Source organism: Hyla sarda, chromosome 6 (assembly GCF_029499605.1).
Source record: "Hyla sarda isolate aHylSar1 chromosome 6, aHylSar1.hap1, whole genome shotgun sequence".
NCBI classification, from domain to species: Eukaryota; Metazoa; Chordata; class Amphibia; order Anura; family Hylidae; genus Hyla; species Hyla sarda.
The window spans coordinates 76,448,518-76,473,142 of record NC_079194.1 but is presented as its reverse complement, the minus strand read 5'-3'; the positions used below and the strand labels follow the sequence as shown (position 1 = coordinate 76,473,142).

Here is a 24,625-nt window from a genome sequence, read left to right as displayed (position 1 = left end):
TAAGCAGGGGAATTAGCCTTGAATATATAGTTCCTGTACATCGATATTTCTTGTCACCTGTTGTCAGTTAGGACAAGGGCTGTATAGTCAATCAGCAGTTGTCCCGAGTAACCACCCTATGTCTTCTTAAGTATTACATAGCCAAGGATATTCATATGGGACTTGATGGACATTAACCGCATTTGAGGCTAGAGATTCCACATTGAATAGTGGAGATTATCGAAACACTTAGATGCCCCTTTGGACATATGGACCACCATCTATGACTGTAACTCAGTACAATATTATTCTAACGCCAGGCCCCTCCCTCCCCCAAAGGAAAAACAGGTAGGATCATAATGAGGTAACTGTCTGGAAGCTGTCTGGAATCCCTAATATATTCCTATTGGGCCCTAGGTCCAGGTCCCTTGCCCTAAGCGGCATTGACACCCTTATAAGGGCGGCACCGTATATCGCATGCCTCCTAGTGTACCCTGGTTTACCCTATACTAAGTTATTCTATAACTATCTTTGACTATGTATGAATCAGATAGAATGTTAGCGTATACTAAGTCTGCCTTGGTGTATATTTTTATATTATAGAGAGCGTCTATACTTTGATACCCCCGGCGGTCATGTAAGTAGCTACACGTGTTATACATATGGACCTGTGTATCGGTACTGGGGTAAGCTACAATAGATTTACTAGTTGCCCCTTTGTTTGTCTGTTTTTCTTCTAGGTCCCTATACTACAATAAATACTAAGTGGGATGATAGCTCACCGGCTGGGAAGGACATTGTGACGCTCATGCATTTAGTTTTTTGGGGTCCACTGACCTAAAACATTGTTATAATTTATTTAGGGTTCACTGACCCTCTGTGATTAATCTAGATATGTTGTTATTATTTTGCTCTATGATATAAGAACGTATGAATGCAAAGCTATTCGAACTAGTGTAGATTCTGTTATTTCTAGCCCCCTTTATCCCCTTAGGAAGCGGGTGTCTAGTATACATAATATTACAGCCACCCGCAGAAACGCGTCGGGACTGGGGTTCCTGTATCTATATTTGCCAATTCTCAGTGTGAGATTGGCTGACTTTGCTTCTTTTGTGTGTTTTTGCATTGAGCGCCACTGCGAGGACGTATAACTCTCGCAGTGGAGAGACTACAGTTAGAACTGCCCAGATAAGTGGGTCAGTGGTATTACTAGTCCTAGGCGGACTATGAGTGAATTTTTTATGCTGAGTTACATTTAATTTTTGTTTGGTATCCACATTTGTGAGTGAGGGGGATTTTTTATCTATGAACTAAGTAAAAGTTAAGTTTTAAGCACCTTGCTTTTCCGTTAGGGATATTATATATTTAAACCTAATATACAGAGTTATAGTGCGGGGGAACAGCATCACAAGGGGTCACTTAGCAGACCCCGGCAGAGTGCAGGCACCAGTTGGCTCTCATGTCCTAGTGATGTAAAAGTGAAGAGATGAGCATATTCAATTTAGGTGCGGGCAGAGCAATGCATATTGAAGAGACAGTGAAGCATGGCGAGCAGGCTCCCTGCCTCCATTGCACAGAATCGCTACAGCAATAGCGGATTAAATGGCCAGAACAACTGCACTATAACCCAGTATTTTGGGTTTAATGCGAGTGAACAGCCTGTCAGTTTCCCTTTCAATTCTATTTACTAGATTGTACCAAAGTCAAATCATCCTTTCTTTCTGTGGGGAGCCTTTAGCACTGGCTGTATTTTCTGCAGCTGGGGCAGATTATTTCGTAACCTATAAAGGTTCTGTTCACATACAGTTGAAGTGTGTACCCTCTGTTTGAATTTGTCAAATTATTTATCTGAAATTGCCATATAACACAGCAGGCTTCAATGTACAGTACTACTAATCCACTATGCTATTCTGTGCTCCCAATTTTGGCCGTATACTCCATATACTGACAAATGCTGGCCAGACGGGCTGCTGGGATAATGGTTCCCATTGGAAACGTTGATTGTGAACAGTAAATCAGATTTTTTGAGCAATACAACATATTTTTGTTTTTCATTTCTTTGTAGGAAAATGTAAATAGACATACATGCTCATATTAGACCCCATGTACATAATGTTCTATGCCTCCACAGTAAAGGAATTCCGATGTATACTGTAATGTACCCATAGGCTTTAAAGGGATACTCCGGTGGAAAACATTTTTTCTCGGTCGGCTCCGTGGGGGACACAGAGACCGTGGGTATATCTTGCTGCCACTAGGAGGCTGACACTAGGCATACAAAATAAAGTCAGCCCCTCCTGGCAGGATATACCCCGCCTCCCGACCATGATCTAATCTAATCATGATCTTTTAGCTTAGTGTCAGTAGGAGGCAGACACAGGTCTGGAGTTCTCCATACCTTGTCTTCTTTTTTGTTTTATAACTAGGGCCTGTTTTAGGTTCTTTTTCTCCTTTTTATTTTCTTGTTTTTAGGTGGGGGTTCAGGAGCATGGTGCTACCTGTTCCCCCATATGCGGCTAAGGGGCATGGGGCATAACGTAAACCCCTTCCCCCCCAACGGCCAGTGTCTTGTGTCCAGGTCCCCCTATCTTCCCTGCTCGTCCCGCTGTTTCAGCCTGACGTGATGCAGGTGACCTTAGCTGGCTGAAGACACCTTAGTATACAGTATACAGGTGAGTATATCCAACATACCCCCCCTCCACCACCGATTTTTGACTGTACCATCTGGATCTTTTGCTGGGGAGCCCCCCTTATTCTTGGGGGGAACATGTTTCAGTGGGAACTGTTCTTGTGCAGTTTCCCTCCCCTTCTCCCTCCCCGGCACCGCTTACTTGGCTAGCATCAGCAGCTCTTTCTTCCCTCCGGCCGCAGCTCCTGTCTGCCGGCGTTCTTTTTACTTTCACTTTTGCCTGTGCTCAGGCAGGTGCACGGGGAGTGTTCGTTAACTGAGACTGCGGCCGGGTCCGGGACATTACTCTGCCCCACATTTGGGCGCGCTGACGGAGCTCACACCCTCTTTCAGCTCCCAGCCAATACTGTTCTTTGGGGGTCATTTTCTCTACTCCTCCCTCTCCTCGTCCAATGGGGCTCATTCTGGGGTGGAGGCATTTTTTATGGGAAGTGCTGCTGCTCCTCCTTCTTCTCTCCTGCTCTGCAGACCGTATTACTTCAGCTGCTCCTTGCCTCTTCTGCCGGATCTGGACACCTACAGCCTGCTTCTCAGCTCCAGCTGCGGGACACAGGACCTGGGTAAGATTGCTCCCTTTTATTTTATTCACCCCCCCCCAGACAGGCGACCGCGGCTCTAGTTACCTATTATACTTGTGTGGGCTGCAAGACCAAAATGACCGGTGGTTCCACTGAATCCACCTGCTCTGCCTGCTCCACCAAGCGCGCCATTCCGTCTGTTTCTGCATCTCAGGATGTTCCCCTGGAATGTGTGGTGTCCGCCCCTCCCCCACAGTTGGTTTCTTCCCTTTCCCAGTTGATTTTAAAAACTGGCTAGGGTCTCCAGAACAGTGGCCTCTGCCTTGTAGCGGTCTTCCCTGCACACTTCCCCAGGGAGTCTCGTTCAGTCTCTCCTGACCCCTTATTCCAGCACGCTCACAAGCGCTCTAAGGTGATTTCGACTGGCTCTTCCAGAGTCGCATCCTTGGGTTAGACATTCTTCCCATAGGGCTCGCTCCTCTTCCCCAGCTCGCCGGCTACTTCCCCTCTCCAGGGGCTATTCCCCAGGTGATTATCCCAGGTCCCTGACTCCTCATTCCAGGTCTCACACACCTCAGTCTAAGACTACACCACACGTTCCCACTCTCCAGGGGAAGTAGCGGATGACTGGTTGGAATCCACCTTGGATCATTAGGACCACTCTGCCGTGTCTGATATGGTGGACGGATTGGTGTCAGCCATCAGGGACACTTTTCATCTGGAGGACCCAAGAACCTCAGACCCTCATCCGGAAGTTTATTTTTGCTCCGGCCGGCGTTCTCCCAAGGCTTTCAGTTCTCATGCGTAATTTGACGCCTTGTTGGACGTGGCTTGGAACCAACCGGACAAACGATTCCAGGGAACCAAGAAGATTCAAGCTCAGTTTCCCTCCCTCCGTATCTGGTTTCCAAGTGGACAGCGCCACCTGCAGTTGAACCTCCAGTCTCTCGCCTGTCCAAATCTACTACTCTGCCTCTAGCGGACTCAGCATCACTTAAGGATCCTACGGACAAAAAGATCGAGAACTTGGCGAAATTTGCCTTTGAAGCGGCAGGTTTGTCCCTGCTACCCACCTTTGCATCTGCTTGGGTGGCCAAGGCAGTTTCGGTTTGGGCTTCTCAGCTACATCAGGGCATTCTGTCAGGAGTGCCCCGGGAGGACTTGGCGGATATCGCTCGCCAACTCTCTGAGGCAGGAGACTTTCTCTGATCAGCAGCCTTGGAGCAGCTTTTGCTTTGGGTAATTTGGTTGCCATTCGCCGCTCCATGTGGCTGAAGGCCTGGGATGCAAATGCTGCTTTGAAGAAATCTCACAGAGTTACCTTTCTCCGCTTCCCAGCTCTTTGGGAAACGACTAGATGAAATTATTTCCGAAGCTACTGAGGGTAAAAGTTCTCTGCTGCCGCAGAACAAACCTCGCCGCTCCAATCCCTGTCAGAAGGCGGCTTCCTTTAGATCCTTTGCGTCAGGTCACCCTCCCAAGCAGGTGCACTCCAAATCTTGGAAAGCCCCTTTGTTCAAGACACGTCCTTCCTGGAAGTCAGACAACCGTTCTGGCGGTTTTGCAGCCAAGTCTGGTACTCGTAAGCCTTCCTCCTCCTGAAGGGGCACCCCCACCCGTGTATTCTTCTTGGGTGGGAGGTTGTCTGTCTCTTTTCTGGGACCTTTGGTTAGCCCTGGTTTAGGACTCTTGGGTACGGGACGTCATATCAGATGGTTATTGTATAGAGTTTGCTTCTCTCCCCAGGGATCGTTTCTTCCGATTCCGTCCTCCTCAATCCCCTTCTTTAGTGGCAGCCATTCAGGTTGCTTTAAGTACAATCCTTGCTCAGGGAGTAACATAGTAACATAGTTCATATGGTTGAAAAAATCAAGTTCAACCTATATCCCTAATGAGTACCTACTGGGTTGATACATCGGAAGGCAAAAACAAAACTCATACCAGAGATAAAAATTCCTTCCAGACTCCAAATATGGCAGCCAGAATAAATCCCTGGATCAATGTTCTGTCCCTATAAATCTAGTATACATAACCAGCAATGTTATTACTCTCCAAAAATGCATCCATACCCCTTTTGAACTCTTTTACAGAGTTCACCATGACCACTTCCACTGGCAGAGAGTTCCATAGTCTCACTGCTCTTACAGTAAAGAACTCCTGTATGTGCTGGTGTAGAAACCTTCTTTCCTCAAGACGTAGAGGATGCCCCCTTGTTATGGATACAGTCCTGGGTATAAATAGATCATGGGAGAGATCTCTGTACGGTCCCTTGATATATTTATACATATTTATTAGGTCTAATCCTTGTTTTTTCTAAACTGAATAACCCCAATTCTGATAATCTTTCTGGGTACTGTAGTCCTCCCATTCCCTGTATTACCCTTGTTGCCCGTCATTGAACCCTCTCCAGTTCCACTATATCTTTCTTGTACACTGGTACCCAGTACTGTTTTTCGGGGTACTACTCGAATCTCTTCGTCGTTTCCAAGAAGGAGGGCTCTGTCGTCCCATTCTCGACCTCAAGTTACTCAACAGCCATTTGCGTCTCCGTCATTTTCACATGGAGTCCCTCCGCTCTGTGGTAGCTATCATGGACCAGGGGGAGTTTCTTTTGTCTGTGGACATCCAGGATCTACACATCCCTATTTTCCACGCCCATCAGCGTTTCCTCCGCTTTGCTGTCCCTGCGGGTCACTTTCAATTTGTGGCTCTTCCTTTTGGCCTAGCTACCGCTCTCAGGGTTTTCACCAAGGACATGGCAGCGGTGATTGCCATTCTTCGGGCCCAGGGGATCTTTGTTCTCCCCTACCTGGACGACCTTTTAATCATCCCAAAGCTTGGAGAGCCTTCATCTCACGGTACAGACTCTGCCCGCTTTCGGTTGGGTGATCAACCGGGCAAAGTCCAGCATGTCTCCCTCCCAGCCTCTGGTATTTCTGGTTCACCTGTGTTCATCTCCTGTTGGACAATCGGCACTTCCTGCAGAAGGGTGTCCATCGCCTATGGCGCCCCTCTCTGATTCTTTTCTGCATAGAGGTACTCGGCCGGATGGTGGCAGCCTTGGAGGCGATCCGCTACACCCAGTTTCGCTATCGTCCCCTCCAGCTGGCCATATGGGCCAGGTGGGACAAGTCACCGTCGACTCTGGATCGGCAGATTCTTCTGCCCCCTCTGTTCGGCGTTCTCTTCTGTGGTGGCTCCATTCTCCCCTCCTTCTCCAGGGGCGGTCTTTTCTTCCCCTCCACTAGAAAGTCGTCACGACCGATGCAAGTCTCCAGGGCTGGTGGGGGAGGGGTTGTTCTGGATCTGGTCGCTGGTCTCCTCTGGAGGCTCGCTTTCCCACCGATCTTCTGGAGCTCCAGGCCACTTTCTTTGCCTACTCCACTGGGAGATCCTCCTACAGGGTCGGCCTGTCCGTGTCCAGACGGCTGTGGCATATATCAATCGCCAGGGTGCCACGCGCAGTCGCTCGGCAATGGAGGAGGTCTCCAAGATTCTGCTCTGGGCCGAGACTAGAGTTCTCGCTCTCCCTGCGGTGCACATTCCGGGTGTTAAAAATTGGGAAGCGGACTTTCTCAGCCGCTCTTCTGCGGATCCGGGGGGTGGTCTCTCCATCCGGAGGTGTTTGCTCAGATCTGCGATCTCGACGTGGATCTCTTTGCGTCTCTCCACAACAGGCAGGTTCCTCGCTTTGTCGCGAAGTCGCAAGACCCTCTGGCTATGGTGGTGGACACACTGGTCATTCCATGGTCGTCCTTCCGTCTGCCTTTCCTCTTTCCGCCTCTCCCTCTCCTGTCCAGGGTTCTGCGGAAACTCAAGTCGGACTGCGTTCCAGCCATTCTGGTGGCTCCAGACTGGCCCAGGCATGCGTGGTATGCTGACGTACCGCTGCGTCTTCCAGTTCGCCCCGATCTGCTCTCCCAGGGTCCTCTCTGCCATCCTAGTTTACTGTCGCTGCATTTGACGGCGTGGCGGTTGAAACTGCGGTTTTAAGAGCTCGGGGATTTTCTTCCGGGGTGATTTGCACCATGCTTTGGCCTCGGAGGCCTTCCTCCGCTAGGATTTACCACCGCACTTGGCGGGCTAATTTCCGGTGGTGCGAGGCCCAGTCCGTTTCCCTGGTCGTGGTTTCCTTTCCGTGCCTTCTGGCCTTTTTGCACTCAGCTTCTTAAAGGTCAAGTGTCAGCTCTTTCCAGTCTGTTTCAGCGGCAGTCGGCTTCCAATTTTCATGTCCACACCTTTCTGCAGGGCATGGCCCATGATGCGCCCTCTTTCAGGTCTCCCATTCCTCCTTTGGATCTCAACCTGGTGCTTGGAACTTTGAGGGAGGCTCCATTTGAACCTCTTCGGGACACCTCTCTTCGCATCCTTTCGTGGAAGGTCGCCTTTCTCATTGCAATTACCTCCATTAGGAGGGTCTCTGAGTTGGCGGCTCTTTCCTGTTGCTCCCCTTTTTTGGTCCTTCATCAGGACAAGGTGGTTTTTCGGCCACTTCCCTCTTTCTTGCCCAAGGTGGTTTCCCCCTTTCACATGAACGAGGAGATCGTTCTTCCTTTATTTTGTCCGGCCCCATCCAATGCTGGACATTGTTCGGGCTGTCCGGATCTTTCAGTCACCATCTCTTTTCGGCAGGGTGACGCCTTCTTTGTGATTCCGGAGGGTAGTCGCAAGGGTCTTCCGGCTTCCAAGGCAACCATTTTGCGGTGGATCCGTTCTGCCATTTTGGAATCGTATTGTTGTAAGGGAAAGATCCCACCTTTTCGGGTGACTGCACATTCCACACGTTCCGTTGGGGGTTCTTGGGCACTCTGCAATAGGGCTTCGGTCCTGCAAGTCTGTAAGGTGGCCACCTGGTCGTCCTTGCACACTTTCACTAAACTCTACCAAGTGCACACATTCAGCTGATGCCAGTTTGGGTCGCAAAGTGCTGCAGGCGGCAGTGTCTCAGTCCTCTGCCTGATTCTGTGTTGGGTAATTTTACCACCCTGGGGACTGCTTTGGTACATCCCATGGTCTCTGTGTCCCCCAATGGAGCCGACCGAGGAAAGTAGATGTTTTATGCTTACCGTAAAATCTCTTTCTCGTAGGATCCATTGGAGAACACAGCACTCACCCATTGTGTTTGTTGCTCGGGTTCATTTTTGTTTTTGTCCAAGGGGTGGTTTTTTGTTCCTGTTTTTGTCTGGTTTCCTCAGACACCAGCTGGTTTCCTTCTCTGTCGGTCTCCTTCTACTGCTTTTGGGACTAAACTGATTAGCTCATGGTCAGGAGGCAGTGTATATCCTGCCTGGAGGGGCCGACTTTCTTTTGTATGCCTAGTGTTAGCCTCCTAGTGGCAGCAAGATATACCCACGGTCTGTTCGTCCCCCAATGGATTCTCCGAGAAAGAGATTTTACGGTAAGCATAAAAAATCTACAAAATGGGGCTTATTTGTTACGGAGCGATCTGTTTCCCAAAGAAAAATCCTGTAACAAATGCCTGGAAATTAGCAGCTGGTTACTGTGAAGTGAGCATGTGGTTTTGAGACAAAACTCTGGGGTATAACACAGTCTGTGTCACCACATAAGGGTAGGGTCTCACGTAACGGATCTGCAGCGTATTTGACGCTGGGTATTTTTGTTTGAAAATACGCAGCGTTTTTCACTTAGGGAATTTTCAGGACAGGCCATCAATATTAAATCGGTGGGGATACAACTAACTGGACATGTGTTTGAAGGGGCCACAGTGCTAGTGCTGCAGCCTCTTCAAAGCTTATATCTGCTTGTACTTGCAACTGCTCTACTTTTGGTAGGAGCGGTGCAAGGAACTGCAGTGTTGTCCCATTCAAGTTATACTCTAAATCTGTAGATAAGGGATGAGTGTCCATGGGGGCAAAATACCTTTAAGACTGTACAGATTAGCATTTTCCCATCCTGTTGGAGTTCAGGAATGGCTTGTGTTGCAGTACTGAAATGCCAGACTATCCTGAGGCAAGGATGATTATGTAATTGGAGCCTTACCCCTTTTTTATATTAATATGGAAACCTTTATACTGTATATACTAATTAAGAAATTTTGCTTATTAAAGAAGTTGTCCCATCTCAGCAAGTCTACTTTCCTTCCACTTCCGACCTGTTTGTGGCTGCTGGGGATGGTCGGGAAAGCCAAAAGCAGCTGAGACAGAAGGGTTATGCAATTTTCGAAACTCCCATTGACTTTAATGGGATGTGCGCTAAGGACGTGGCTCTACAAGCTATGCTATATATGTAACTACGGAAGTTACGTAACAGGCTACGTCGTTTGTGCAACAACTCCCATAAAAGTAAATTGGAGTTAAGCAAATTGTGTAACTTCCCTACAGCTGCTTTTGGATTTCCCAACCACGCCCAGTAGCCACAAACAGGCCGGAGGTGGCTAGAAAGCCAAATTGCTGAGAATGGGACAATCCCTTTTAAATTTTAGACTTTGAAATAGGCAGATATTACCATAACCAATAAGAAGAAACCAGGAATGATTATTATAATTATTATTATTATTATTTTTTTTTTTGTAATCACAATTAGGGTTTCCAATGCATCTTCCTGAAATGCTGTTGCCAGAGATTTCCAATTTATCATAGGCCCAATCCTGCTCTGGCTGTGTAGACATACAATTAACTGATAGACTGAGTTATACAATGGGCTGTATCTGCCAAGTTTCTGCTCAGACAGTTTTATTAACATAAGGAGTGATACCAGCATTGAGGCTGACACTGCGCTATGTGCCACCTTTATTCCAAGCTGTCGTCTCTCCCTGGAAATGTGTATCATTCATCGAAAATTAGTTTCCGTCATCCTGAAGATCAGTGGAGTTTTCAGCTTCGCTGTATGTTACCTGTAATAGCTGACTCGGAAAAATGTCAAAAAAGGATCATATTTGGAAATGGTGAATAATACATAATATAGTCCCAGTTCAGAGCTTTAGTTGCCTAGAAGATCTTAAAGTGTCTTGTTATCTGGTGATGCTGAATGTGCGGCTTTAACTTGTAGAGTTTTATCCTCATTACAAGGATTTGTTGAGCAGATATTTTTTCTCCAGTTTGTTCCATATCCACTTGCATTGTAGTTACATTGTAGGACTGTGAAGTCTCTTTACAATATGTAACTACGGATTATCTTTATAATAAAGTGTGGTATGTATATTGTAGTCTACTATATATTCTGTGCATACATGCTGTACTCCTTTTATGTATACTGCAGATTAACCCCTTAACGACCAATGACGTAAATGTACGTCCTGATGTGGTGGTACTGTGCGCACCAGGAAGTACAATTATGTCCTGTACATGACCGCCTGATAGCAGCCAGGTTCCTGGCGGTAATGGCAGACATCCGCGATCGCCATTAAAGGGGTTATCCACCATAAGGTGATTTTAGTACGTACCTGGCAGACAGTAATGGACATGCTTAGGAAGGATCTGCGCTTGTCTTGGGGCTAAATGGCTATGTCATGAGATTACCATAACACTGTGGCTAGCTTTTGTGAACTTGTATTTCCTGTTTGACTTTTCTTTTTTTGACTACAAATCCCACAATTCCATTTTCCTCCCTCCCACACATCAACCACCCCACCCATTGAAACAAAAGACCTGTGATTTTCAATCAGGGTGCCTGCAGCTGTTGCATTCGTTGCAGATTGATCTCTCTCCCATCAAGCGATCGCTCTACCCATTGAAGCAGACAGGCTCCCTGTCATCAGCTGACTAGAGAGTCAGGTCTCATCCGTATTGCAAGCTGGGAAAAATCCGAGACACCAGTCATTTTGTATGCTGATAAAAATAAATATTGGGGTGAAAATCACATAAGAATTGTGAGAAAACCATCACACACAGGTACAGACACTATATTATGAACTACACTAACTTTACAGCCCCTGTAACATAGTAAAAAAAAAATTACAGATAAAATACAGATCACGGCATCTGCGGCAGTGTGGCTACATTTGATGCCGATCTGATCGCCCGCGGCACAGCCGCGGAGGATCAGGTCAGCTAACATGGCGGACGGAGGTCCCCTCACCTGCCTCCGCCACCTTCCCGGCTTCTTCTGCTCTGATCTGCCTTCCAGCAGACCAGAGCAGAAGATCGCCGATAATACTGATCAGTGCTATGCCCTATGCATAGCACTTAACAGTATTATTAATCAAGTTATTGCTTTAAATAGTCACTAGAGATGAGCGAACTTACAGTAAATTTGATTCATCACGAACTTCTCGGCTCGGCAGTTGATGACTTATTCTGCATAAATTAGTTCAGCTTTCAGGTGCTACGGTGGGCTGGAAAAGGTGAATACAGTCCTAGGAAAGAGTCTCCTAGGACTGTATCCACCTTTTCCAGCCCACGGGTGCACCTGAAAGCTGAACTCCTTTATGCAGGTTAATTCATCAACTGCCGAGCCGAGAAGTTCGTGACGAATCGAATTTACTGTAAGTTCGCTCATCTCTAATAGTCACCTATGGGAACATAAAAAGTGTAAAAAAAATAAAATAAATAAAAATGTGAAAAATCCCCTCCCCCAATAAAAATTTCAAATGTCCCTTTTTCCGATTTTACTCCCAAAATGTGTGTAAAAAAAAAAAGGATAAAACATATTTGGTATCGCCGCGTGCGTAAATGTCCGAACTATTAAAATATAATGTTAATGATCCTGTACGATGAAGGTTAAAAAATGTAAAAAAAAAAAGGCCAAAATTGCTGCTTTTTTGTCACATTTTATAAAAATAAAAAAAACATTTTTATAAGTTTTATATACACAAATGTGGAATCAATAAAAAGTACAGATCACGGCACAAAAAATTAGTGCTTATACTGCCGCTTATTCGGAAAAATGAAAAAGTTACAGGGATTTTAAATGTACTAATTTGGTAAAAAAAGTTAGCGATTTTTTTTTTTTATTTCCCCACACAAATAGTATTTTTTTGGTTGCGCCATACATTTTATGGTAAAATGAGTGATGTCATTACAAAGGACAACTGGTCGCACAAAAAACAAGCCCTCATACTAGTCTGTGGATGAAAATATAAGAGTTATGATTTTTAGAAGGCGAGGAGGAAGAAACGAAAATGCAAAAATAAAATTGGCTGCGTCCTTAAGGTCAAAATGGGCTTGGTCCTTAAGGGGTTAATTCCCTCAGCCTACTGAGTTTTCAATGTGTTATTTTGTGGCACTCGGAAAAGTCCTTTCCTATATATAAGTAAAGGGGGTAGTCTTTTGCTCTGACTAGCTCTGAATGGATTACCTTTTTAGCACATCATTGTTTGTTTTAAAGGGGTTGTGCGCTGCCCTCACTTTCGGAGCTCCGCTCACAGCGTCCGGAAGTTCATTACTCCAAACGCTGTGTGCGGGCTTCCGTGTTCGCGGCCGCCGGGCGTGACGTCACGCCCGGCCCCTCGTGACGTCTCGCCCGCCCCCCTCGTGACGTCACGCCCGCCCCCTCTACCAAAGTCTATGGGAAGGGGGCGAGACAGCGGTCGCACCCCCTTCCTATAGACTTTCGTTGAGGGGGCGGGCAAGACGTCACGAGGGGCCGGGAATTACGTCACGCCCGGCGGCCGCGAACACGGAAGCCCGCACACAGCGTTCGGAGTAATGAACTTCCGGACGCTGTGAGCGGAGCTCCGAAAGTAAGGGCAGCGCACAAACCCCTTTAAGTTTCAGGTGCATAAAAAATACTATTTGTTGGAATTGTATTGGTTTGTACAGTATAAAACATGGTATTATGTAGGAAGGAGTAAGTGTGTACATCAGGGTTTTATGATTAGGGAACTCTAAAAAAAAAAAAAAAAAAAAAAAAATCTTATTTCAGGAACCCCTACCAAATAGTTCTGTTCAAAAAATAGAAATAAAGATATCCTATAAATGATAAGCAAGTACCTAATGAATCACTTCATCTTAAACTCTTAAACAAATATTCTTGTCTGTAAGCAGAATAATGATAAAGAAAAAGTATGAACAATGCTAGCAAAATTAATTCATGACTTTAAATTAAAACAGACCTCGGACTAGGCTGGGGCCCCAGACCAGACCCTAGAAGCTATATCGCAGACCAAGCCAAACCCCTAAATTAAGTCAGCAGAGGGGGGACCCCTAAATCAGACCCCTATCTTTGGCCCAAGACCAGACCCCTAAATAATTAGGCCTCTAAATCAGTCCAAGACCACACCTCAGATTTACTTTAGATTCATGACCCTAAACTAGACAGGATTAAAACATTTACTGACCTCTCCTTGCCATTCTCCTTGGCCCCGGACACAGGCCTGGACTTCATGAAGCATTCAGGATGTTATGCTGCACAAAACATCATGTTTCAGCTTAACGACCTGAAAGTGCTGCCACACACAACATCCTGGCACAGTTCTGCTCAGAACCACGGACAATGCACAGAATCCTGCTTGGGAAAAATATTGTGCATGCTGTATAAAATAGGAAACATTATACTAAATATGCAAGTCTGTAGGAAATAATGCTTCAGCACTCACCTATGTTACAATAATCCTTTATTCGTGCATCAACTTCATATAAAACCGCTGGCCAGTGGGGACTAGGGAGAGAAAAGGATGCCGCTGCCAGGGCAGCGGAGGAGGAGGCAACTAGTTACTTGGATTAAGCCGCTTCTTCTGGCCGCCTTGTTCTTTTCTGCTTCATTCTGTGCACCCCTATTTTATCCTCGTACGGCTACCACCATCCCTACTAGTGACTTCACTGCAGGAGTCATCGTGATACAATGGTGCGGTCTCTTTCTCTATTCTACCACGAACATTGTACAAAATATACCTGTCTAAATGTATACCTGTAGAAAAGCATTACCCATCTAAGGTACTGAATGGTAAGGGAAACACACAAAAAACTCACAAAAAATATCCAAGTCAACAGGTCAAAATTTTGAGAGCTTGTCAGTTAAAGTAGTAGTGCAGCAAAAAATAATGTATCCCCTATCCAAAGGACAGGGGATAAGTTATAGATCGCGGGGGAGTTCGAGCACTGGGACCCCCCGTGATCTCCTGAACGAGGCCCCCACTCTGCCGGGAGCGGCCATTCCGACCCCCGCAAGAAGCCGCGGTCGACCCCACCCTTCCTTCCAACAAACTGCCGGGGCCCCGGTCAGGAGATGGCGAGGGTCCCAGCGCTCGAATTCCCTAGCGATCTATAACTTATATAACTTTTTTTTCACTACAGAACTCCTTTTAAAGGTTTTTTTTTTATTTGCACAAAATAATAATGTTAAAGGGAGCTGAATTTAAGAATCCTGCTACTAACCAAGAGCTATCTGAAGAATTAACCAAATCAAATAGCACCAAAGATAGAAGCAAAGCATCTGCCATACATTGTTCTAACAGGGGGTTCTTCATAGCAGGTCAGATAGGCATTGATTAACAGAATGGTTTGGTTTAACAGTGATCAGCATGTTTTTTTTTTCCAGGAGATCTATTTGTCACAAGTCGTCTGCAGGAGTGCTCACATCAGATACTAGACTGTTATGTCACATTGGCCCTAGACGCTCCTTTACTGTCATATCCACAAAGATGTGATCTCAACCCATTGGTTATTCGTATACTTTCAGCAACAGGTCTCCCCACATCACCAACACCAGTTAATGTCTTACAGGTAAATATAATGCAGATGATATACCAGTCCCATCTGATCTGTCCATTAGCAACTATACAAACTGTGCAATATGGTTGCTTTAAATCTTGGTTCTGGGTTGCCGGGAAAGTTTTGATTCTAACTCTTTACTAAAGCATATAAGCTGTTGTTCAGAACTCTAGTACTAAAAAGGTACTATCTAATGTAACCTAAGAAATTCCTAACATTAAAAGTTATCCCCTATCCATAGAATAGGAGATAACAAGCTGATCAGTGTGGGTCCGACTGCTGGGACCATCACAATCACTGTGAAACCCTGAATAAATGGGGCTCAGCGCATATGCATGGCCAGTACTCTATTCATTCTCTATGGGGCTTCTGAGCACTGCCAAGCTCAGCACTCGACAATGTTCAGAAGCCCCATAGATAATTAATGGAGTGCTGGACATGCACACGTGCCTTGCACCATTCATACTGGGGATAATTTCTCTGCATGTTAGGAATCAGTGGAGTCCTTAAATTCATGTCCCCAGTGATCAACTTGTTATGCCCTATCCTTTGGATACAGGATAACTGCATAGCTGAAAAGCTTTGAGAGTGTGAATGTTGTAATTGTCAGTCAGTCATGTCACACCAAACTCCACAAATGGGCTGGACAAAATTATTTGCACCCTTTCAAAATTGTGGAAAAATAAGATTGTTTAAGCATGTTATGCTCCTTTTAAACTCACCTGGGGCAAGTAACAGGTGTGGGCAATATAAAAATCACACCTGAAAGCAGATAAAAAGGAGAGAGGTTCACTTTGTCTTTGCATTGTGTGTTTGTGTGTGCCACACTAAGCATGGACAACAGAAAGAGGAGAAGAGAACTGTCTGAGGACATGAGAACCAAAATTGTGGAAAAATATCAACAATCTCAAGGTTACAAGTCCATTCCCAGAGATCTAAATTTGCCTTTGTCCACAGTGCACAACATTATCAAGAAGTTTGCAACCCATGGCACTGTACCTAATCTCCCTGGGCATAGACAGAAGAGAAAAATTGATTAAAGGTGTCAACACAGGATAGTCCGGATGGTGGATAAGCAGCCCCAAACAAGTTCCAAAGATATTCAAGCTGTCCTGCCGGCTCAGGGAGCTTCAGTGTCAGTGCAAACTATCCGTCAACATTTAAATGAAATGAAACCCTATGGCAGGAGACCCAGGAGGACCCCACTGCTGACTCAGAGACATAAAAAAGCAAGACTACCGTATTTTTCGCCGTATAAGACACACTTTTTCTTCCCCAAAACTGGGGGGGAGTTGGTGCGTCTTATACGGCAAATACACATTAAAACCTGTCCTATCGCGGCGGTTCCTGTGGCCATCAACGGCCGGGACCCGCGGCTAATACAGGACATCACCGATCGCGGTGATGCCCTGTATTAACCCTTCAGACGCGGCGATCAAAGCTGACTGCCGCGTCTGAAGCGAAAGTGACACTAACCCGGCTGCTCAGTCGGGCTGTTCGGGACCGTTGCGGTGAAATTGCGGTGTCCCGAACAGCTTACAGGACACCGGGAGGGACCTAGCCTGCCTCCTCGGTGTCTGCTCTGTGTCGGGATCCCCTGCATGACCGGCGCTCTCCTTCATCGTCTCCTTCGTCGTTGGGGTTGTTTTGCTGTCTCTGGCACTGGGAGCCTAGAGTGTGCAAGGCATCATGAAAAATGAGGATTGGGATCTTGGGTCTACCAGCAGGACAATGAACCCAAACATACGTCAAAAAGCACACAGAAATGACAACAAAGCGCTGGAGAGTTCTGAAGTGGCCAGAAATGAGTCCAGATCTAAATCCCATTGAACACCTGTGGAGAGATCCTAAAATTGCTGATGGGAAAAGGCCCCTTTCAAGAAGAGAGCCCTGGAGCAGTTTGCAAAGGAAGAGTGGTCCAACATTCCGGCGGAGAGGTGTAAGAAGCTTATTGATGATTATTGGAAGCGACTGATTTCAGTAGATTTTTCCAAAGGGTGTGCAACCAAATATTAAGTTAAGGGTGCCAATAATTTTGTCCAGCCCATTTTTGGAGTTTGGTGTGACATTATGTCCAATTTGCTTTTTTTCCTCAATTTTTTGGTTTAGTTCCAATACACACAAAGGGAATAAACATGTGTATAGCAAAACATGTGTTACTATAATCCTTTTCTGTGAGAAATACTTAATTTTCTAGAAAAATGTCAGGGGTGCCAACATTTATGGCCATGATGGCACGACTGCCTGGGATTTGTAGTTTGCTACACACAATACATATATGCACACACAGTAGATATATACACACACATCTGTTTATCCTATTTCTTTATACACCGCTCTCCCAGTCAGTCAGTGCACGACTGGCCAGGATCTGTAGTCCCCTACACCAATATCTTATGCAATATGAAAGAGGAGCAGAGGATAATATATATATATAACCATCTGCTCCTCCTACATAATTGCATAAGATAATGTGTGTAGGGGACTACAAATCCCAGCCAGTCATGCAGTGACTCTGACTGGGATAGTGATTATATATATATATATATATATATATCCTCTGCTCCTCTTTCATATTGCTTAATGGGACTACAAATCACAGCCAGTCGTGTACTCTGACTGGGATAGAGCTTTAACCCCAGGCAGTACCTGGGACAGACGAGCAGCTGCAGCCCGGAGCCCGGCACGGGAATACATGCGTCCCTCTGTTTCACCTTGTGCTGAATGACAGGCTGGGAGCGCACGCAGAGCCTTCTAAAGCCCGCCCTCACTTCCTGTATTCCGATGGGCCAGGAGTGTTGCCACCATCGGTTTTCATATAGCGACAACCAGAGATCAGCGTGGGTCTCTTTTGTTAGGGCTCCTAGTGGCCACTTTTATTTAAGTTAAATTAATGAAAAAAATAATTGAATGTATTTCGAAATATACTTATTTTATAGCGCTCTATTGAATTGAACACATTTTTTTTGTGATGGTGGCCATTTAAACCTCTGCTTTTTCTTGGCTGCTTTGTATGCACTCTAAAACATTGGAGGAGGCCAGTTATTAACCCCTTCCCTCTTTAGTGATTTTTCATTTTTGCACTTTTGTTTTTTCCTCCTCACCTTCAAAAAATCTTAACAATTACAATTTTCCACCTAAAAATCTATATGGGGGCTTGTTCTTTGCGCAAATAATTTTACTTTGTAATACCATTGATAATTTCACTACAAAATCAATGACGAAATCAGAAAAAAATTATTTGTGGGGCAAAGTAAAAAAAAAAAAAAAGAAATGCCATTTTGTAATTTTTAGCGGTTTCCGTTTTTACGCAGTGCAGTTTTCGGTAAAAATTGCACCTTATATTTATTCTATAGGTCCAAACGGTCACAAGTAGAGATGAGCGAACTTACAGTAAATTCGATTCGTCACGAACTTCTCAGCTCGGCGGTTGCTGGCTTTTCCTGCATAAATTAGTTCAGCTTTCCGGTGCTCCGGTGTGCTGGAAAAGGTGGATACAGTCCTAGGAAAGAGTCTCCTAGGACTGTATCCACCTTTTCCAGCCCACCGGAGCACCTGAAAGCTGAACTAATTTATACAGGAAAAGTCGGCAACTGCCGAGCCGAGAAGTTTGTGACTAATCGAGTTTACTGTAAGTTCGCTCATCTCTAGTCACAAGGATGCCCAATTTATATAGGTTTGATTTTATTCTACTACAAAAAAATAATTATAACTACATGCACCAAAATTAATACGGTGAAAAATGTCCTCGTCTGACCCTTATAACTTTTTTATTTTTCAGTATAAGGGGCAGAATGAGGGCTCATTTTTTGCACCGTGATCTGAAGTTTTTATCGGTAACCATTTTTGTTTTGACTGGACTTTTTTTTTAATCACTTTCTATAAATTTTTTATGGTATAAAAAGTGACCAAAAATACGCTATTTTGTCATTTGGAATTATTTTTTTACGTGTTTGCCTTTGACCGTGCGGTTTAATTAATGATATATTTTTATAGTTCAAACATTTACAAGCGGCGATACCACATATGTTTATTTTTATTTCCACTGTTTTTTTTTTATGGGATAAGGGGGAAGGGGTTAAATCACATTTATTAACTCTTTAATTTCTATATTTATTTTTTTTTGCAATGTTATAGCCCCCATAGGGGACTATAACATTGCACACACTGTTATCGCCGCTCGACTGCTCCTACCTGGATCTCAGGCACGGAGCAGTCATTCGGCGATCGGACAGCGAGGAGGCAGGTAGGGATCCTTCTTGCGTCCTGCAAGCTGTTCGGGATGCCTCAATATTACCTCGGCGGTCCCGAACAGCACCACTGAGCTAACTGGCAATGTTTACTTTAGTTATAGACTCGGTGATCAAGTTTGATCGCGGGTTAATGAGGGACATCAGCCCAATCGGCAATGTCCGGCATTAGCCGTGGGTCCTGGTTGCGTATAGCAACCGGGACGCACAGGGTATGATGCACACTCACCTGCTGAGCGCGCGTCATACCTCGGGAGCCGCCAATGGACGTTAATGAACGTCCATTTGTGGCAAGGGGTTAAGTGATACCACCCACTGGACCCCAAAGCCTAAAATAGGTAGAAATTCATCTCTGCTCTGCAAAATTATGCTGGTAGATTTGGGCTTATATTTCATGGTGACAGGTTCCCTTTAAAGGGAACCTGGCAAAGTGAGAAACAGCAGCCATTGCATCAGCTTGCTGCTGAAGGGCCGCCCATGCACCAAGCCTGCCGCCCGAAGGTGGATCAGCCTGTGGTAAGTATTATTTTCATTGGTGTCACTATCACTACAAGCATGTACCAACAGGTTTGTGCAGGTGACACTGATGACAGATTCCCTTTTAAGCACTGGGCTATGGTAAGGCATCCAAAATACCCACTGCTTTCATTAAGTAAAAAGAAAAACATTTCACTGGAAAACTGGAGTAGATCTGCAAACCTAAGTAGCATTCTCAGTCTTTCGTCACATTGTTAGCTCATGGTCATGCTGGACAACTCATTGGTGACATAAGTCTCAGAAATAGATCACAAAATAGTAAGGCATGGTTTCTACAATAACAGCTGTGCAGCCCAAGCCTAAATCTAGAAAATATATTCTCGGCACTATCATTTTTTCCAAGATAATTTCTGTGTAAATTATTAACAAATACTATTATCCTACATGAAAAAATTACATCTTTAATCACTGATATAAGTGATCTGTGTGTTTGAGATGTACTGTACATACTGTTTTCTCTTTCATCTGTAATTTACTTTAGTTGAGTGTTTCTATACACAATGATTTACAGTAATTTACTTATTATGGAGTCAGGTATTACCTGTTCATTATTTATCCTGCTTGTGCCAAAGCTAATTGCCTCAGCTATTACACTGTGTACCGACATTGCCGTAATTACACCAGACATTAAGAGCCCTGTTCCTTCCAGTTTCTCTATACAGGGAAATCTGAGAATATTTACTAGAATTGATCAACCCAAATGCATTTTATAATTGCAAAAGCTTTCTTATAATACAAAAGATATATTTTAGGCTTGCAGTGAATATGCACTGTAAGGTCTAGTACTCTGTGTGCAGTGGACTGTTGAACATATTGCCGCCATCTTAATGTTTAATAAAGGAAATTGGGCCTAAAATGCATCGCCTTTTATATTCATGGTGGGTGACTCTGGCTGTTATCTGGTTGTAGGGTTGTCAAAGGGGCTGAATAAAAGGCAAAGGTTTAGGTACAATTCCTGTAGATAAGGTAGGACAGCTCAAGGTCACCACAACCGAGCTTGTAACCACATGAAGAAGCATTAGTATCCAGTCCTGTTTAGTACCTACTCAAGTTGAGTCCTTTCGAAAGCCAAGGAACTGTAGCAAAAGTAAGGTATTTCAACTCCATTCCACGGGTCAGAAGGTAGGCAGATGAATGTTATACGTGTGCAAGAGTTCTACTAGGGATGGATACAGTGCACTTTCTGTCTGTGTGCTTAAATCCTGGTTTTCATTCTTTTATTGCTCCCAATTCCCTTTTTATGTTGCTCACACTGCATGCAGTTCACTGAGGAGGAGGAGTGGCATTCCCTTAGGCAAGCATGCCACTTGTCCTCATATTTCATGTGGAAACTTTCTCCCTCACTCCTCAGAACTGACAACTGGCTGCTCTGTGATAGGCCCCTGACTGGCAAAGCAGGCTGATTGACATGTTTAGAGTAGACACACAGCCCTGCAGTGCTGCCCACACATCTTGTATTTTGTCCCAGCGAACAAGGGTTGAGGGACCCTTGGTGGTAAGAAGTATAGAGCATTTTTTCACCCAAAAATATATACAATTTTTTTAACCAATGTATTGCCTATTTAAGTGGATAATTTAGTATTTCTTGCTAATAAGACAAACAGTACAGAATATAGACAGTGCTTCCTTAAGTTACAATATTTTAAACACATAATGCTCTTTCTTGGACCATTTAAACTTTAGACAATACTCAACACACAATGTAACAACAGCCAGTCCTCATCTGTGGTTGTCAAATGGTTGTCCTAGAATCAATTAATATTGTGACTTTAGGGACCACTGTATAACAAAGTTTCTTATATTTACTTGTAGTGGTTATGCACATTTTGTTGAAAGACTAGTGACCATGTAAAAGCTATGGACAACTTTGAATGCATTTATTTAGGCTTTGTTTCTGTGTTACTGTTTCTGTCCGTTACAGTACATTCAATTAATTTTCTGATAATGTAAGTCAATGGGAAACAGATTATTCTGTATGGCTAGAGCATCTGTGTTTAGCATCCCTTAATGTATACATTTGTCTCCTTTTCAAGTGTATACGTTAAATGGAAACAAAAAACAGTGTGACCCCCCCCCCTTATTTTTGTTTTGTACTCATTACAGTACAGAAAACATTTCCTATAAGGTTTAATTTTTTTTTTTAGTTAATCTTCTACAGCCTTCTGCAATGTCCTTTTGTCAGTGAAATCTGTCAGGCTGTTTTGGACTGGCTCAGTCTATACATGTCTCTTTTCCTATATTTTCTTCTTAGCAAGGTTGATTATATATCAGGAGAGGAGAAAAGGCTAATAACAAACCTGTCAGAAAAAGGTTCTTTGAGGGACTACATTGATATCAGGACACTGTGGGAGATTTTTAAAGGGATCGTGGGAAAGTATTTAAAAAATTACAATATTCTGGTCTGGCGCACTTCGTAGTTCCTTTGTATGCAGATAATGTTCAATGCAGGCCTTATAAAAGTCTTATGGTAAATATTTGTGGGAAGCAACGCTTTTAGAATGGAAAGCTCTCTGTATGGAAGATTGCAAGCACATCACCCACCATGTGTCAAGGTTTTTAGTTCAGCATAGCAGAGAAGATAAGGCAGGATTAAACAGAACGATATACAGCATGCAGCCCTGACATGAGCTGCTGGCAAAGTGGCAGCTCTTAAGTGTTAGATTGCCAAAAGAAACCAAGATCAGGAACCACAAACAAATTCTAATGCCCTTTGGCAGCTTTAGTAAGTGGGATCCTGGTTGTCACTGCTAACACAATATAAAGCTCTTTGTTGTGTAAGTAGGACAGTTTACTATTCATTGCCATCTCTCTGAGCTTTATGGCCTGAAACCAGATTTAAAGTATTGACTTGAACAGTTTTTGGAAACAGCAGAAGGCTTGTTGCTGTTTTATTGGTGGATGATTAAATAAAGTTTTCTCCCTGGGAGCCACATTAAAAATACGCTGTAGAACTGTATACATTTTTTTTTAATCATTTTTCTATTTTATCACTGGAATGACTGCTTATGGTTGGGAAAATATGCAGATAATATAAATGGCAGATTTTAAATCATTGTCTGTAATGAAGAGAGATTTTAATATGTCATTATATAAACAATAAATGGTACAATATTGATAAAGCAATATATTAAAGAATGCAATATAGGGGTGTAATGTTATAGGGTGCAGTAGTAGAAGGTTCACGGAGATCCTGGTGCTTTAGGGTTCTTTACTGTTTGTTACACTGACCAATTTGGACACTTATTTTTTTTTTCCCACTGGATATTAGAAGGTTTTGTTGCGGACTCTGTACAGACTCACCTACTGCTTACTGTAGGTCACTGTTCTCCAGGCCCAAAGAAACAGCAGCACTCCATAAATGGAGGGACAAACAGACAGACCTAAGTAGGGAGGGGTTTCCCTAAATGTAGTTTTATCAATTTACTATTAAAAGCACTTATATCAATAAATAAACAAAAATGTCATATAGTTTTTCTACACGCAAGAAGCACCCACAGTATTCCTGCAATGGCATCTGTTTCATACCAGTTTAGGCTTCTTTCACACTAGTGAAGCTCTGTTAAAAAACGGACGTTAATGTCTTTTTTTTTTTCTACTTTGTCTGCCATTAATGTCTGTTATTGTAATGGAGCCTAACGGGAAAAGAGGATCCCATTCACTTGAATGAGATTTTTCTGTCAGTTATAACTCCCATAATTGCGGCCAAAGATAGCGGGAGAAAAAGACGTGTCATGCACAAATTTTTCTCCCGCTATATTCCTAACGGACGTCACCTACTGGGTGAAAACGGTAGTGTGAAAGGAGCCTTAGCTGTAGCCATACATTTAATTACTGCAGCTGGGTCATGTGATCCCCAGTTTGACTACCAAAAAGTTACATGCACTAATGTGTATACAGGATGTGCGTTTCCCAGGATTTCATTATAACCTTTTAGATCCCTCCTTCCAGCTCTCAGACCCCTCCCTACTTAGCTCTGTCTGTTTGTCCCTCCATTTATGGAGTGCTGCTGTTTCTATGGGCCTGGAGAACAGTGACATACAGTAAGCAGTAAGTGAGTCTGTACAGAGCCCGCGACGAAATCGAGAGGGGACAGCAGGAGGGCCCTTACCTGCCTCCTCCCTGTCTGATCGGTGCTCTTTGTCAGCTGGGACAAAGATGATGCTTCAGCTGGACAGAATTATGTTCTGGATGGCATGGGGACCTCTAGTGGTCTTTTTATAAGCCATGCTTTATATTCTATAAACAATTTTCTCTATCGGCTCCATTGGGGGACCGTGGGTGTATGCTGCTGTCTCTAGGAGGTGTGACCCTATGGTAATAAAAAAAAGTCGGCTCCTCCGAGCAGGATATACCCGCCTCCAGGCCCTGAGCTAATCGGTTTTAGCTTAGTGTCTTGCAGGAGGTGGACATGGTCTGGAATTCTCCAGACCAGGTCTTCTGATTTATTGTTTTCCTAGTATAGGGACGTGTAAGTTTTTTATGCCTTTTTTCTTTCATGTTTTTAGGTGGGGACTCAGGCACTCCGGTTCCCTGTTTCCCCATTGCGAGTAAGGGGGCACAGACATTGCATATATCCGCTGTTCACCCCCCCCCCTCGCCAACGGTCAGCGCCTGGGTTGGTACCTCATGGGTCCGGGTCCCCCTATTCCCCTGCTCGCCTCGCTCGCGCATAGCATCTAGGCATAATGCAGGCGACAAAAAGCTGACTGAAGACTTCATTAGGTAAGTTCTTCTGACTGAGGTAAGTACATTTCCCTTTTCTCCCTTAGGTGCAGACTTGCAACCTCTGAAGACCCTCAGTTTTTGGCCCACCTTTTCAGGTTTATGGGGCTGGCTTATACTGGGGCTTGACTTTTATTCTGAGGCGATCAGTGGCATCTTAGGGGGCATGCATTCTGTTTTTACACTGTGTGAATGCCCTTTTGGTTCCGGTGGATTCAGCTGCCCGTCCAGCCTGGGTTTCTTCTCTGAACCGGTATATGGCTGACTTGACTCATGTCTCCCGTTCGGTGGCTGAGGCCTCCCGGGAAGTGGCGTCCTCCT

General features: G+C 44.5%; 1 protein-coding gene across 2 annotated transcripts in view; it reads left to right on the top strand.

Annotated features, from left to right (window-relative positions):
• The window catches only part of CFAP92 (cilia and flagella associated protein 92 (putative)), a 140,091-nt gene that overhangs the window by 63,661 nt on the left and 51,805 nt on the right, over positions 1-24,625 (top strand). For both annotated transcript variants that reach the window (XM_056524213.1, XM_056524212.1), the window contains exon 9: positions 14,623-14,807. In XM_056524213.1, the coding sequence (XP_056380188.1) occupies positions 14,623-14,807 (185 nt within the window). The remainder of the gene's footprint in view (positions 1-14,622; positions 14,808-24,625) is intronic.